This window comes from Lissotriton vulgaris, chromosome 10, assembly GCF_964263255.1.
Source record: "Lissotriton vulgaris chromosome 10, aLisVul1.2, whole genome shotgun sequence".
Taxonomy (NCBI): domain Eukaryota; kingdom Metazoa; phylum Chordata; class Amphibia; order Caudata; family Salamandridae; genus Lissotriton; species Lissotriton vulgaris.
This window is the reverse complement of record NC_141698.1, coordinates 929,291,229-929,308,589: the sequence shown is the minus strand read 5'-3', so window position 1 is coordinate 929,308,589 and position 17,361 is coordinate 929,291,229. Positions and strand designations below refer to the sequence as shown.

The 17,361-nt window shown below is 44.0% G+C and overlaps 1 protein-coding gene across 1 annotated transcript in view; it reads right to left on the bottom strand.

The window, feature by feature from the left end:
* Window positions 1–17,361, bottom strand: part of COL28A1 (collagen type XXVIII alpha 1 chain) — a 689,953-nt gene that overhangs the window by 304,770 nt on the left and 367,822 nt on the right. Inside the window, exon 20 of the mRNA XM_086941924.1 lies at window positions 8,023–8,091. Coding sequence (XP_086798050.1) covers window positions 8,023–8,091 — 69 coding nt within the window. The remainder of the gene's footprint in view (window positions 1–8,022; window positions 8,092–17,361) is intronic.

Below are 17,361 nucleotides of genomic sequence, written 5' to 3'. Positions count from 1 at the left end.
CTTTTACGCAGGGAAAATTCTAGGGGCAAAAAACTCTGCTAAGGAGCTCTTCTGTATCTACAAGTCACTGACCACAATCGACTCGTCTGTTGACCCGAAGAGCTGTTCGATTGAAACATGTGACCGCATCGCCAACTATTTCTCCACCAAAGTCGAGAAAATCTACTCGACCTTCCCCAACCCTCCTCCCATGGGGGCTGAGTTTGAAGTTACGGCAGTGGGTAAGGAGATCCTGGGATCCCTCACAAATTTCATCACGCCACCTCCCGAGGAGCTGGTCAGGACGTGCCTCTCTGTAAAATCTGGCTCCCCTATGGTTGGGGGACAGTCTGAGTGTCCTGGAGCCTTACATAAGGCACGTCTTGGATATTTCCTTCAACTCTGGCACGCTTCCTGAGGGGTGGAAACAGGCGGTGGTACTCCCCCTCCGTAAGAAGTCTCACATTGGTTTTGAGGTGTTGGAAAATCTGAGGCCCATCTCACTCCTACCTTTTCTGTCCAAAGTGGCTGAGAAGGTAGTGAACACCCAAATCATGAAGCATGTAGAGGAGGTGGGTTTGCTCCACGATACGCAGTTTGGTTTCAGACCGCGTCATTCCACAGAGTCCGCCCTTCTCATGGCAACCGAACATCTGCGACAGGGCGTAGACGAGGGGCAAACCATGGCCTTGATCCTGCTTGACCTCAGCGCGGCGTTCGACACTGTAGCACATTCCACCTTGCTGCAGTGTCTGAGCAAAGGTGGCATCACCGGCACCGCGCTGAGGTGGATCCAGGCCTTCCTTACAGGAAGGAGCTTTCAAGTGAGGCTGGGCGACTACTACTCCAAAGGGGTACCTTTGGGCCAGGGCGTGCCTCAGGGCTCGTCCCTGAGCCCGACCCTTTTTAACTTGTATGTGGCACCTGTTGCTTCGATTGTGGAGAGTTATGGCCTCCAATTGGTAACTTACGCTGACGACACGCAGCTGGTCATCTCCCTGTCGCACGCGCCCTGTCTTGCTGCAGATGGCTTCCAATCGTGCATGAAAGATCTTGCCGATTGGATGGCCATGAATTGTTTGAAGCTAAACGGCAGCAAGACAGAGGTGCTGGTGGTAGGGAGAGCCCAGTCAGCCTGGCCGTCAGCCTGGTGGCCATCCTGTCTTGGACCACCTCCTGCCCCTTGTCAGGAGGCCAAAAACCTGGGCGTTTGGTTCGATGCGGCCTTGACCTTTGGGCCTCAGATCAATCGGGTGGCAGGAGTATGCTTCGGGGTCCTGAAGAGACTAAGGAAGGTCCTAGACCTTCTGCCATTGGAAGCCCGCCGAACCTTGGTGCATGCCCTGGTGACCGCAAGGCTTTGACTATGGGAACCTGCTGTACCTTGGGGCACCGAGTAAAAGCGTGGCACGTCTTCAGGTGCTGCAGAATGCGGCGGCACGCCTGATTCTCAGGCTGCCCAAAAGGGCGCCCTCGAAGCTGGCACTTCAAAAATTACACTGGCTACCAGTAAAGAGCAGAGTTGAGTACAAAGCCCTCTGCACATGTCACCGGATTTTATATGGTAGGGCGCCCCGACCTCTGAAGAAACTGATCAAAGCCTATGAACCTCCCAGAGCGCTCAGATCTGCGGGCGGAGGACTGCTGAGGACTCTCAGGATAAAGAAAGCTCGTATGGGAGGTAGGTCCTTCAGGCACCTGGCCCCCAATCACTGGAACAAACTCCCAGTGGACCTTCGCCTGGAACCAGCAGAAATGAAGTTTCGAGCTAAGCTAAAAACCTACCTCTTCACTAGATAATTGTGTCCTGCCAGCACTGTTTTCCCTGTTTTATGTTTTCTCACTGTCAGCGCGGGGGCACGCCGGTGCGCGTAACTCAGCGCTTTATAAATGCCCCTATTATTATTATTATTATTATCTACTATTTGATCTATTTATCTTTGTTTGTTTTCGCTTTCATTGTCAGATTCGCTAAGATATTGAATTATAATTTTCTCTATTTGTGACTCCTTAATATATCTCAGTTTGTAATTCTTCGAATGTTTTAATATATCTCAGGCTGTAACTCTTTGTATGTATTATTATATATCATATGTCTTATGTTGTTATTTTCTGTCTCCCTTCAGGTTCACCTGATCTAAAAATGAAAAAAAAATAATAATAAAAATAAAACAACTTCAAAACGTTAGGTCCGCTTTCCTTAATGTGTTTGGTCCTGGTGTGGCTTGGCCTCCCCTATCCTGGGGCGTGTCATCGTTTTATGTGTCATATCCACCCCTGTTCTATTTCGTTCTTGTTTTTTAAAGGTATGTTCTTTCAGTCGTCTTTTATGGATATGTACTGTCTTCTCTTTCAGCTTTTTTTATTTTTCCTTTTTACCTTTCCCATTACGGTTCTTTGTTTCCTTTCACCCTTTCCCTTCCTCCCCTTCTTCTTATCTCATTTCTGCATTGCTCTATCTTTTCTCACATTATATAAAAATCTTTTTTTTTATATGCCTCAATGTTCTCCAATACTACTTTTTGTTCATTATATATAATTCAGAATAATCTCATGGAATATTAAAGGATCGTTTAATCCAATTAAAAGACAGAGAGTGTTATCCCATTTAGGTAAATCTAATCCGGATCTGGTTCTTCTCCAGGAAACTCATTTTACACAATCTGAAGTCCTGAAACTTAAACAATCCTGGGTTGGTTATGTGTTTGTCTCCCCTTCGGTGAATAAAACAAATAGGGTTGTGATACTGGGTAAAACAATCTCTTAATGTTAACTTGGTTTCTCAGCAAATAGATGATATGGGTAGGTGGATTATAGTAAATCTTGTTATAGATAATCCCCCCCTTACTATTATGAATGTTTATGCTCCAATGCAAACTGATATTGCTTTTTTGGCCCTCCATTGCACAGAAGTGTACACAATTTCATGATTCTTACTTTGTTCTAGGAGGGGACTGCAATCAAAGAGTGGACCCATTTTTAGATAGACAATCCCGATCTAATTTTTTGTCCCATAAAATGCATACGCCATTTCACACTGTTATTCAAAAGGGAGCCTTGGTGAACTCTTGGAGACTGTCTAACCCAACTTCCAGAGTTTACTTTTTATTCTGCTTCTCACGGCTCACTTTCATGACTGGATTATATATTTCTTTCTAAATCCCTTGCACAGTTTATTATACAGTCAAATATTTCTCCAATTGTGCTTTCTGACCATGCTTTGGTTATTACAGACAGGGATTTGGTTCCTCCCCGTCCCCCTCTGCATTGGCGTAAATGTAACAATTATTTACTACAAGATACTCCGTTTTCTAGTTCATTTATTGCTTTTGCTTCTGATTTTTTCCCTTCAATGGACAATACAGAAATTTCACCTTCCTTGCTTTGGCATTCATTCAAGACCTCGGCAAGAGACTTCATTTTAAACTATGTTTCTAGGCAAAATAAGGCGTGGCTAAAAGAACATACTAGTCTTCTTTCATTCATTTAACCTTTAGAAAGGAAGTAGTTTTCCTCTAAACTGCCCTCTGACCTTAATGCCTGCTTAAATTCAAAATGACATTTAATTCTTTTTCAACTAAAGAAGCCTCTTCTGTGCTTCTTTGAAAAAACGTGTGTTATTATGGAGTGAGAAATAAAGCTGGCAAGTTATTAGCAATCTATCTCAAAGGTAGAAAAGAGTGGCACATTATCGATTCTATTTCCACATCGACACGCAAGTCTACTACTGATCATCAGGCTATTTTAAGAGAATTTGTTTTGTTTTACAAATCCCTTTATACGCCTGAATCAACTCCTCCTTCCTCTTAAATTCTGGATTATTTACCTCATACATCTCATTCTGTTGCTCCTGATTTGGGCTTTGATTCTTTAAAGAATGACCTTTCTACTGAAGAAATTGCTGTAGCCTTAAAAGCACTTAAATTAGGGGAAACGCCTGTCCAGATGGTTTCAGAATTCTATCTTCAAGTCTCCAACTTTCTTCTTCCTTATCTTTATCGTTTATTTATTAATTTTTCTGCATCTTCTTTTACTTCTGGCACCTTCCATGAAGCTATAATATGTCTTATTCTTGTGAATGAAAAAAGTATGGGCCTATTTCCTTGCTGAACGTTGTTTATAAAATCTTTGCCAAACTCTTAGCTCTTCGGTTAGAATCCTTTCTTCCACATCATATTGGTAAAGAACAATCAGGGTTCATTAAGGGAAGGCTTATATTGGATAATGCGAGATTGCTTCTGAATGTCCTCAGTTGAGCTCCTTCATTTAAATCTTCTCTTGCAGCCATAACAATTGATGCTGAGACGGCATTTGATAAAATAAACTGGGATTTTTTATTTCATTCTTTAAAATGGCATGGGTTTGGGTCTAAAATTATAGCTCTTATCTCCCTACTATATCATGCACCCGGGCTTCAGTAATGGTTAATGGCATAATTTCATCATATTTTCCTCTTAATAGGAGGTTAGACAAGGTTGCCCACTTTCTCCTTTATTATTTGTTTTAGCTCTTGAGCCCTTTCTTTCACGGATATGTTTTAACCCTTCTATCTTTGGCTTTCCTTATGTGGACCAACATTTAGAATTATCTGCTTACGCTGCTGATATTCTTTTCTTTATTTATTCTCCTGAGGATTTGCTCCCTTCTCTATTGCAGGACATTTCTCTATTTTCTGGTGTCTCTGGATATAAAGTTAATAAGGATCAAACTGAAATTCTCCTGCTTACTAAATACATATTCAGTCAATCTTTTTTTCTTACTGGGTATCAGTGGTTCACTTCTGCAAAAATTAAATATTCGGTGGTATGATTTACAAACTCTATTCCTGACACGGTTAAAATGAATTTGACGGAACTTAGTATCAAAATTGACAATATTCTCTCCTCTTGGAATCCTATATTTTTATCATGGTAGGGCCAGTTAGACTCTATTAAAATGATGATTTCTCCCTTACTGTTATACCTTCTTTCTATGCTGACAGTTCTGATTCCCAAACTGTTTTAAAACAATCAACTTACTGCTCCTTAGATTTCTTTGGATACATAGAAAATCAAGGGTAGCATTAGTCACTTTACAAAAACTGAAATCTGCGGGGGAGTTAACTTTCCTCACTTTTATGGTTATCATAGAGCTTTTCCTTTGCGCCAAGTGGCTCTTTGGACTTACGATTTATCCTCATCCTTTTCTCCTTTATGGCTAGATATTGAGCGCATCTCTCTCCTTCCTTTTAGCTTTAAAGAGATCCTATCTCTTACTGCTAAGACATCGCTTCTTCATTCCCCTATATTAGGCAACACAGTATCGCTGCTTAAATCCACTTTTTTCCCACTTACTCTAGATATGTCCTTGCTTTTTAAAATGCCGATATAGTATAACTCCTTACTTAAGGTAAATAATAGGCCTTTTTTTTGAGTACTTGGAAGGATACAGGCCTAATGTGGATATCCCAACTTTTCTATAACGATTCCCCGATCTCTTTTCCTCAATTTTGATTTCTTTATCACTGCCCTAAGTTCTTTTACACTCACTTTTTTATCACTGATGAATGTGGTTGTTGATGTTTATTTCTCTCTACAGAACTCTTCAAAGATGATTCTTCTCGCCTCAGGCATTACTGAATTTCTGAGAACGGGCCCTTGGGCTTCGGCTATTTATAAGGATTTCTCTCTACCTGACCCCTCCAGAATCAAATCCAAATCTGAGCTGATATGGGAAAGAGATCTGGGAGTTTCTTGAATGGTCCCTTTTTGGAATAATGTATGGGCACATAAATATAAAATCTCACTGGTATTACACAATCTCTATTTTCTGTCTACCATCATCTATATTTTACTCCCTTGCAGTGCTCCAAATTCTTCTCCAATACTCAGGCTAAATGTTGGTCTTGTGATTTTCCTAATGCAGATTTAATGCATATTTTATTCAATTGTCCCAATACCTGTAATTTTTTTGCATAAAATGTGGGCTCGGATTAAGAAGATTTTTAACTTGGACAACTCTTTCAATGTTGTCTATCTTTTTTGGGGAACTTTGGCCAATTTGTTCACTCCATCCTTTCCTAAAATCAAACTATTAGATATACTGTTAGCGATAGCTTTTCACCAAATTAATTTAAATTTGATATCATCAAATATGTTATCTTATAAAGTATGGTGGGATTCGGTGAGTTCTCATCATAAATTAGATACTATATATGCTATACAATGTACACCTTAACATAATGCGCAATTGTTATGGTTACTTCTTCGTTCCTATCTTAGCCAAGTTGATAGTGGTATATAAAGTGCTGTTTCTGTATTTTCTAAAAATGTTCACTCCCCGTGAATTGTTCTCTCTGTCCTCCTTTTATATTTATATTAGAGTAATTTTATGATATGTTTATTGCTACAATATTTATTTTATAAAATCAACCTAGTGGCAATATGTTGTTATTTCTATTGAACACGTATTGTTTGTTCTAAGTTCTCCATTTCACCTTCCCGCCCGCCCCTTCCTTCCCCTTCTTCCCTTCCCATTGAAAATTATAAAGACTTTAATGGTTTTTCTTTTTTTTATGATGTTTAATTCTGCATATGCACTTATGATCACTTTGGTTAATCTTATTGTATTGTTGTTATGCAGGTTATATGAATTTAATAAAGTCTTTTAAACACCTAAAAAGTTCCCATACTAGGTTGGTAAAATAGAGATGAATTTATTCATCAAGACCAAAAGGACAAAAATCCAATCAGTAGAGCTAGAGGGGGGCCCGATCTTTATCTACACAAGTTATTGAAAGTTCACTGCATGCTGATGCATAAAGGTTGTTTCCATGTATGACTTATTCCTGAGAATTCAGTGGTAAACCAGGAAAAATGGCTTATCACTACTCACAAAACAATCCTTGGCAATGATACAACAAAAGGTGGAGAACACTTGTGAAACACAGATAAGGTTTGTGAAGTGATTAATGATCAACTCAGAACCTAAGGCAAGTTTTTTTTTTGTCAAACATTTAATGCAAGGGTAAATGTTTGTCCTAACTTTTCCAGGCAGACAAATTCTATTTTTTACCTGCCACAAAACCTCCTAACAAGCTGTTTTACATCATAGTCCTACAAGAGTCTCGCTAATTAAAAATGTTAAGCATGCTGTAATGGGGGCCATGAGGGTTTCATGGTTAGACGATGGCAGCGCACCATGGCCCACATGCATCATCCCGGCATTTTGCGAGTTCTAAAGTGCGAAAAATAGCGATTCGCATTTTAGAATTCGCAAAACGAGATGCATGATTATTTTCGGTAAATTTATGCGATTCGGTAAAAATTGCGATTTTTACCGAATCGCATAAATTACCGAAATACAATTTGCGAATTCGCTATTCCCATTGGTTCCTATGGGCCAAAAGGCCCATAGGAAGCAATGGGAAGGCATTAGCAAATAGCGATTTTCACTTTGAAAATCGCAATTTGTTAATGCATTTCAGGGGTGCATGGGGGGGTCCTTTGGACCCCCCCATGCACCCCTGAAATGTATTTTTCGCAGCATGTTTCACACACACATGTCCTAAGGACATGTGTGTCCGTAACATGAATGTTGAAAAAAATGCATTTTCAGCGTTTTAAACACTTTTTGCAAATTTACCGAGTGATTCAACCATTCGGCAAATTTGACTCCCTAATTGCGATTTCGCAATTTTAAAAGTAATCATGCATTGCTTTTAAGAAATCGCAAATTTGCAATTTCTTAAAAGCAATCGCAATTTTTGAAATCGCAAAAATGTTGCGATTTCTAAAATTGCTTGATGCATCCAAAAAAGCATTTTTGGAATCGCAAACGGCCGATTTTAAGGAATCGCACCGCATGTTCTGAAACAAGCCATTTAGCAAGGTGGTCAACTAGAACTGCAAGAGGGTCCGAATGGCCAGTCAATCTGTGGAGCAAACATTCATGCGAGAATAATAGTAATCATTCATAGTGTCGCACACTACGTGACACATTACGTCATCTGCAGCGAGCTTGCACTTTGCTATCTTTTTTCCCTCACTGGATTTTCACTCATACCTTTGGCCCAGTTTCTCCTTTCCCAGCAGGCCCTTCTAGTCCTCTTGCTCCTTGTAGTCCTTGTTCACCCTGAATGAAAAGAGAATATTTTATTAGACGCCAGTGAACCTTTGCATATCTGCAGTCTAATGTGTATTTTATTTATAAAGTTTTATATAGCGCGTACGTGACCAATGCGGGTATCAGAGCGCTTTATATAATGATGGGAACAACAATCCGACAGGGCAGGATAAACGGGTAAACAAGAGTACTGCGGTAACAGAAGAACACATAAATACAGTAAATACAGTAAAGGAGCAGACGTGTGAGGAGGGGGTCTCAGCGCATTGTTTCCAGGGGGAGTAGTTACAATACAGGTTCAGAACGTATGCATAAGAAGTGCTTTGACTTCTTTTGAGAGAGGACGTTGAGGAATTCAGTCTGATTTCCGGAGGCAGGGCGTTCCAGATTTAATGTATGTTTAAAAGCAGGCGGCCACTGGGTACAAATAACACTAGCATTTATGGTACTTAGAAACTGCGGAAGTGTGTTTATGAAGTGATATATTACACAGTATTATTAAAACTATCGAAGTTGTCATTATCGTTATTGTTATTATATACTCTGATCTCTCTTTCAAACAAAAGTTGACAATTTTATTTGAATCTTGTCATCATTTACAGTTACTTCAAATTACTTTCCCTTTCCTGTCTGTTACCCACATCATCCTTGAAGTCAACGCTTTCACACAGTCTCATCACATTATATTTGAAATTGCAGTACATTTAGGTCTGCTCAGCAAGAACATACGAAACCTCCAGCTTATTCAAAATACATCATTCAGGACTCCATTTGAAAAAACATTGACAAAGTCAATATATCTTGATTGAGAAATCCGTTCCCTTTGCCAGTGATTATTTTGTATTAGATAGCCATTGCAAATCTACACATATCTCTGGCAGCTATGCTGAAGGTGGTCAGTAAAACAATACGTGTACTCGAAGATGGCTGCAACTGATGTCTGTGCATCCACGGCAGCCATCTTGGAATGCATTTTACTTTGTTATCAAATATGCTGGTCAAAAATAACTGCCATAGATTAACATGCATTCACAGAAGCAGTTTTGCACTTTCTTGCATTTGAAATACCCAGTGTGGATGCAAGTGCATCATTGGTGCCTTCCCATCTTCAAATGAGATTTGTTAAAAATAAAACAGAACCCAATAAAGGCATGCTTTCGGCACGTGTGTATATGTGTTATTGTCAGGTGGCCCTTTTTGAAAGTTCAGAGAACCATTTTAGGATGGCTGACCATCGACAGCACAGCGCGAAGCAAGAAAGCAAAACGTTTTTAAAAACTCTGGAGAAAATAGGACACTGGATGGAAGGTGGGAAGGAGGGTGGAGTAGGGAATGTTGTTATGTTATATTATTTGGGTTTTCATCAGAAGGGTATCCAGGTTCTAGAGCAGGCGTATAGGTCGTCTGCAGGGTGTTAATTAAAGAGCCAGGTCTTCCGCTTCTTGCGGCATTCCAGTAGTGAGATGGAGCCTCTTATGTGTAGAGGGAGGTTGTTCCAAGTTTTGGGTGAGAAGTAGAAGGCTAGGCATCAAGTTCTACTTTTCCGGATGTGAGGGGTATGTGCAAGAAGAGTGAGGCCTGGTGTCTGATGGGATAACGGAAGTAGAGGCAGCATTTGAGTTAAGCTGTTCCTATGTTGTGCAGTGTCTTGTATACACATGTGTGAGGAATTAGCATTGGCAGTGTTCATGTATGGGCAGCCAGTGGAGTTGTCTGAGGTGAGGTGTGATGTGGATGCATCGTGGGAGGTCCATGCCGAGACTCAAATCTGGTTCCCTAACTCAGAGGTCGACCGTTCTAGCCGTTATGCCACATACATCCTTAGCTGGGTATGGTATTTGGTTGATGGAGTGCCAGTTGTTAAGTTCATTGACTCTTCTGATGGTTTCTTGAGGTGGGGTGTGACTGAATCATGCTTCCAGTCCTCACAGACATTGTGGACTCAATGGAGGAGTTGATGATGTGAGTGAGAAATATGCTGATCACAGGTCCTCCTAGGTTGTAAATGTGATGTGGACATGGGTATGTGAGGGCCCCGGAGTGGAAGGTTTGCATGATAGAGGTGAAGTCTTCCTCACTAAGTGTTCTCCAGTTAGTTAAGTGTCCAACCAAGTGCTTCATATGAAGTTTGCTGTTGATGTCCTCAGGATTCGGTTGTTTTTCAAAGTTATTATAGGTCTTTTCAAGTTTGCTGTTGAAATAGTTTGAGAGGTTTTCGCAGAGTGCCTGAGAAGGGCTGATGGAGTTAGCTGAGGCCTCTGGGGTGGAGAATTCCTTTATGATGGCAAAAATCTCCTTGCCATTGCTGGACTTGGCTTCGGTCCGATTTGTGATGAATCTTCTCTTGTCGGCTCTCAGGAGGTGGTGATAGTGCCTGAAGGCAGCCTAGTTGGTTGGTCTGGTGCTGGCGTTGTGGTTGGCTCTCCATTTCCTTTCCAGCTGTTTGCAGTATCTTTTGGGGTCTCTGAGTTCTTCTGTGTACCAGGAGACCTGTTTGTTGGTTCTGCAGTGTTTGTGGGTTTTGATGGAAGCCAGAGTGTCAGTGCAGATAGTGATCCACTGGTTAAAGTTGGTGATGTCCTCGGCGAGGTTGTTGGTAGTTTTGGGTTGGTTAGTTTCAAGTGTCCTGTACAGGTCAGTTACCGGTATTCTGTTCTAGTTCCAGCTGGGTTGGTTGGTATTGACGGCAGCTTTGGCTTGTGGCATGGAGATTTTCAAATGGATGATTTAGTGGTCGGTCTATGTGAGTGGTGAGGTAGTGTGGTAGCTAATGCTGTTGCTGGAGGTGAAGATTGCGTCTAAAGTGTGTCCTGCTTTGGGTGTGCGGAGTCTCTGATGAGATGGGAAAGTCCTATATTGTGTACACTCTCGAGGATGTCAGTGGAGCAGTGGTCAGAGGGGTCTTCCAGGTGGACGCTGAAATCACCGAGAAGTAGGAAGTCCTTGGAGTTGATAGTAAGGGTGCGATGAAGCCTGAGATGAGGTTGCTGAATTTTCCTTGTGGACCAGTTAGTCAGTATGCCAGTGTGCCCCACTGGGTGGGGTTGTTTTTGTTTGTAGGTTGAAATGCATCTGTTTCAAGAAGAGGTGTCCTGTTGTATGACAGCTGTGCATTTGAGGGTGTCTTTTCAAATAATGGCAAGTCCTCCGCGGGATTTGTGTATGCTGTCCTGCTTGGATGACCACAGCGATGCCAAGAGATGATGAGGAGTTCATCCAGGTCTCCGTTAGGAAGAGAAGATCTGGTGTGCTGCTGCTGAGGAGGTCCCACGTTTTATTAGTGTGTTTTTTTGAGTGAGCGGGTGTTGAAGAGCATATATGTGAGAGTTCCCCGAAGGTCAGGATTGGTGTTTCGTGAGGTGAGAGGGTGATGTGGGTGTCGAGGTACGGGCAATGTGTCATTGTGAGTTGCTGCAAGTAAAGTGACAGTGGGAACAGGAGAATTGTCCTGCTGTGCTGTGAGGCACAGTGCAGTAGCTGCAGGTGGATGGGTGTCCTGGGTTGAGTGAGTGGAGGGACGCTGCAGCGTAGCAGCAGTTGGTTATCCAACCACAGGTAGTGGCACTGGGTGCGGTCCAGGCACAAATGTGTGACCATGGGATTATCTTTGCCTTACCAGCAACGCAGTTGCACAGCTGCCGCCATTAAGTTGGTCCTGGGAGGGAGGAGGAGGGCAGGAGGGAGGTGGGCAGCGCTATGGAGTGGCAGAAAGAAGCAACAGATACAGGAGAGCAAGTAAGGAGTGAGGGCAGGTGGAAGGAGGAAAAAGCATGAGAGAGGGATGAGGGCGCTGTCTGGGAAAGTCACAAAAGTAAGAAGTATGGAACAGTAGTATGACAAACGTATGAGAATTAAGAGGGACAAAATCAATGGACAGGAGTGAGTAAAAGAGGCACAAAAGTAATGTCAAAGAGTGAACAAAAGAGCCACAAAAGTATAAGAAATAAGTCCATCGTCTTTAACTATTAGATCTATATGAATGCCATGGAGTCCAAAAGATGAAAAACAACTTAAGGAATACCTAAAGAGCATCCAATGCCCTTGCATCACATCTAGGAAGGATTGTTTGCCTGGTTGCAGCCTTTGCCTATTATAATAAACTGAGTTTGTTTATGGTGTTTCATACACTTCTGGCTTTTCTAATTTTGTAAATAAAAGGTGCATTTATTACACAATTTAATGAAGAAATATATTTTTGACAGCCCAAGTCACATTCATTTCCAAGTAAATATATGTTACTCAGTCCACCAAAGACTTCTCAAGTTTGGAATACTGAGATTTTTGATAGATTTTTAAAAATATGTATTAACATGTTTGGAGGCAGGACACCAAATGGCAGTTTAGATGTTTTTTAAATGCCAACTTTGTGGAGATGAAAATGGTGAGTGCAGCAGAAAGCAACTGTGGAGGTCAAACAAAATGTGAAGGCATCAGCTCACTGACAAGAAGTTACTAAATTCAGGTTTTGCAAAGTTCTTCTCCAGGTGTGCGAATAGTGTCAGATTTTCAATCATGCATGTCTGACAATGTCAGTAGGTTAAAGAAACAGGGTCCTTTTGGAGCTAGATAATTATCTCCCAAGCACAGAGGAGACAAACACCCAATGAAGACCCTGGAAACCTTGAAAAGGGTATGTTCTAAGGTCCATGAACATGATCCAACTAAAGGTTTTCTGGCTTTTCGAGGTCCTGGTTGTAAGCTGCTGACTTTGCTCAGTTGATCAGACGACATTAGTTTGCCTGCTTCGGTAGATCTGCAGGATGCTGAGCACACTCTGAAGTGGCACGTGGCGAGGTCGTGGATATGTCACTGTAAGGAACATGGTAGCATTGCAGAGACAGTGTCATAAGAGGAGGCCATTAAGCTAAAAATGGTGATGTGAACTTTGATGTCACCACCTGGTCCCCACAACACTGGCCATTTAGACACAATTAAGATTTGCAGAGACAAAGTGAATCCTGAGCAATACACTAGCAGTTGCTCAGTGGGTCTGTGCAGAAACTTGGAGAGTACTGGATGAGAAACATGTATTGTATTATATTTTATTAGAATATTTGTATAACGCTACTACCCCTATGTGGAGCACCGAAGCGCTTGTTCACATGGTTAACAGGATACACCAATGGGTGGATGATTGGAAGAGTGTAGTCTTTGTTCTGAGCCAATTTGGGAAGTGTGTCCATGTTGTGCATGCTGATCATTGAGGTGCGGTTATGGGACGCAGCACTCAGTGGTGTGAGGAATGAGACAGCGTGAGAGATAGTTAAGCAGTTTTATAACTAATGTTAGACTGGCAGCTCTGATTAGCTCAGCAGGTCAATTTAGGGAGTTGGTAGTTTATATTTGATGTTCTCATCTGAATTTGTAGGGTGACTGTGGCAGGAGGTTGTCCACTCTGAACACATGGCTCTGACAGAATAGTTGTTGACAAAGAGTGAGAGGGAATCAGAGTTCTGTCAGTATAGATGGCTTTACAATTGACCTTTACATGATTGCCATTATGGTGGGTGAGGAATATGTCAAGATGCACAGTGCTATCATCATCTTCACTGACCAATTTTATTATAGGAGGTCAGTGCTCTACTTGGGTCCTGGAGTGTGGTCTATAAGGCTATTCTATGTAGCCGCTTGCTCCTACGACAGCAGTGATCTTCCTGGCCGGTTGTAGACTGCAGTTCAGAAAGCCGATCAGGACCACCCTCTTCAGGGGTGATCAGATGTCACTCTCTGTCATGTCTGCAGCAGCACAACTCTTTCTAGTCCTCAGTGGACTGCTGGACATCACAGTGGTATTTGCTCTGTAACAGTTTTAGTGCAGCTTCCAAGGCAGATGCGCAGAAAGACTGGGGGGCTCCTTCACAGCACAGGGCACTCTTTGCTTCGCTCTTTTTTCAATAGTCGCCTTTGTCTAGGTGCTCCATTCACCGGAAACATACTTGGCTTCTCCCCCTGCACTGTCAGCACTTCTGAAAGGGTCAGGCATGCTCCTTCTCTCCATCAGACAACAGGCAGGCAGCCAGGCACTTCAGGCTGACCCTCAGCTCCTTCAGCAGAAAGTCAAGACTTCAGGTGATGTCCCCTCGCCCCAGGGAGACTGGCTGTAGTCCTTCAAGTACTCTGTAGCACTCCCTTCCTTGGTCAAGAAGAATGTGGGACTGCCCCTCACTCCACCATGGTTGCATGTGCTGCCTCCTGTCTGTGTGTACTAAAGCTTGCACAAAAGATCCTTACCTGTCCTTGTTTGTTCTGCTGCTTTCTATATGTTGTTCTGTGTGATGGAAACTGATACATTCGGTCCCATTCAGGTGGCTGCAGTGTATGTGGAAAGATGTGCAACAGACAAAGGCTGAGAGCACTATGAACGTGGAACAGTCCCAGTAAACTATGCAGCCGGGTATGCACCTTCAGATAAACTGTCCCTGGCTACGGAGTATCTTTGGATTTTTTTGTGGCGCTGTGTTGGAGAGGGTATCCGCGTGCTATAGTGGTAAAACCAGGGGCGTAACAAAGGCCCCGGCAGCCCCGGGGGCGCCCCCGCGCTCCAAGGCCCCCTCACTCAGGCAGCCAGCAAGCCTCTCCAAGTCTTCGTAAATAAAATGGTGCGCAGGTCCTCCTCACACCATAAATTAAATGGTGCGCGCACGCCACGCCACGGCCTTTATTAAATCAATGGTGCCCTATAATTGTGACATTCCAGCCGCGGAGCCGCGCATCTCCGAGTCACATAGCCCGTAGTGCCCAAGAAGCGGGAGTTTGAGGAAGGCGGCTGGCAGGCTACCGGTTTGCAGGCGACGCCGTCTTTAATGCAATGAGGGTGTGGTGAAGCAGCAGTGCTGCCTCTGCTGTGCGCAGTCACCTTAGGTAAACTATACAAGGCAATAACGGGCCTGGGGAGTGAGTATCAGAGGCTGTTTTGACGAGATCAACCTTTTCAAAGGATCTTTTGAAAGCCGGAATAAAAATGTTTTTAGCCTTTTTTCCCAAAACCTTAATGTGTCTTCTTCTTTGAGGTCCATGCCAGTGCTTGTTGTGTTCTGCAATCGGGGAGTGACTGCCTTAGGGGTAGCAACTTGGGGCCTACACTCCGGGGCATCTAGGTCTACCTAGGCCTAACACGTGGCCCTAGAAATAACTGAGGCGGACTCTGGGAATAACTTTGTGGCTCTCCGTACGCGCGTCTGAATGCGTACGTGCGTGCAGGGCCTCTCTTTATTATAGTAGGTCACATGACTCAACGCTGCACGCTCCTGGCGTCAGGGGCATGCCACCTCCAAGAACATAACATTCCTCCTAAAACAAGGAAAAACAACAACAGCAACAACATTGTCGAACAGTCTATCATAACGTTCTTCATAGACACATTCTGCTTCCAGATATGATTTCGAACTGGTGGAGCATGGTTATAGACATTGCACTCATAATCTTTCCTTGAAACAGTCTTACGTGAAATAGTCGCGTAGCCGACAGGAGGGTGTGGGGTTTCTTCTCAGCCTGTGTTGCGACCCTCTCTGACTCGGAATGTCTGTCTCTGTGACTGGGGCCGTTCCTGGCGCCTCCCTGTCGGCCCCATCCGGATCTGGCATGTCCTCGAGGGCCCCAGCACCATCACCCGCCTCTTCACTCACTGCTCTCGAGTTGCTACTCTGGGTGACCTCGTGGCTGGGTGTTAGTTCCTGGTGTGCCGGATTAGTTGCAGTTTCAGTTCCATTGGCAATCAGTGGGGGACAGGATGCTGTTGGCTCCGGATGGAAGTGTTTGAAATGTGATACGTTCCTGGTTACTGTCTCCCGTCCCCGGACCGCTGTGATGCGGGTGCCTTTTACGCCAATCACTCGCCACGGTCCTTTTTCATAGTTCAACCTAAACTTGCCACTGGTTACCCTGTTGCGAAGAAGCACTACATCGTCTCTGTTGAAACGTGTCATCACCGCCCTTCTCTTCTGGCTGATTTTGGCAAAAATGGCCTTTCTTTTCTTCGCAATCCTCTCTTCATTCACCCCTTCCGGTGACCACTGTGGATGGTGAGGGATGGAATCAGTCACCACTCGCCCCATGAGGAGATGGGCTGGGGCTATCCCCGTGGTTGAGTGTGGGGTTTGCCGGTAGCTTCGGAGAAAGGTGAAGATGGCCATCTCTACTGATTGGCCTTTGTCATGGGCGATGCGAATGACTTTATTCAGGGTTCTCATAAATCGCTCTGCCTTCCCGTTGGCTTGAGGCCAGCGAGGGGTGATGCGTCGATGTCGAGTGCCGAGGGACGATAGATAAATGGCCAGGTCTTGTCCTTGAAACGGGGGCCCATTGTCTGTGCGGAGCTCACGCATAGCCCCGTGAGCGGCAACAATTTTCTCTATTTTTGGGATGACGCTCGCAGCATTTGTGCTTGTTATTATCTCCACTTCAGGATATTTAGAATGGTCATCGATCATTACCAACGTGTGCCTTCCATCCGGGAGGCTGCCAAAGTCCATACTGACCCTCTCCCATGGTTGTTGGGGCCGGGGCTCCACTATGATCGGGGCTTCCCGAGGGGCATCTCCTGTAACTTGACAAGCGGCACATGACCTCACCACCTTCTCTACCATGTCGTCCATTAGGGGAAACCACACTTTTGTCCGTAGCCGGGCTTTGGTCTTAACCATTCCCTGATGGCCCACATGTGCTAGTTGTACCACCTGGTCAGTTAGGGCCGTAGGTATTACTAGGCGATGCCCTCTCAGCAGGCACCCTGCCTCGTCCTCATTGAGTTCTTCCCGGACGTGATGCAGGCTCTCCATGATTTTTTGAGCTTCTGGTGTGAGCACCTTCCAACTGTCCTTGGCTCTGTGCCAGTTCGCCGTTCGGAGGATCTCTTTGGCCCTCTGGAGACAGGCATCCTGTGCCGTGGCATTCGCAATGTCCTCTATGGAGAGGGGACGAGGGCATGACCGCGCAACCACCCATTTGACATATGCCTCTGTTTCTTCGGCCTCATCCATTTCTTCCGGGGTGGCTCGCCTGGGATGGCGAGAGAGATAATCCGCCGGGTTCTTTGCTCCGGGCTGGTATTCGATGTTGCAGTTATATTCCTGCAGTTGAAGCAGCCATTTTTTGATGCGAGGCGGCGGCTTTGATGAGGTTCCCGAGAACAGGGCCACTAGCGGTTTATGGTCAGTCACCACTGTGAACGGCTTGCCGTAGACATACAGATGGAAGTGCCGGCACCCCCAATGGATGGCAATAGCTTCTTTCTCAATTTGGGAGTACCGCTGCTCTGTGTCTGTGAGAGATCTACTTGCA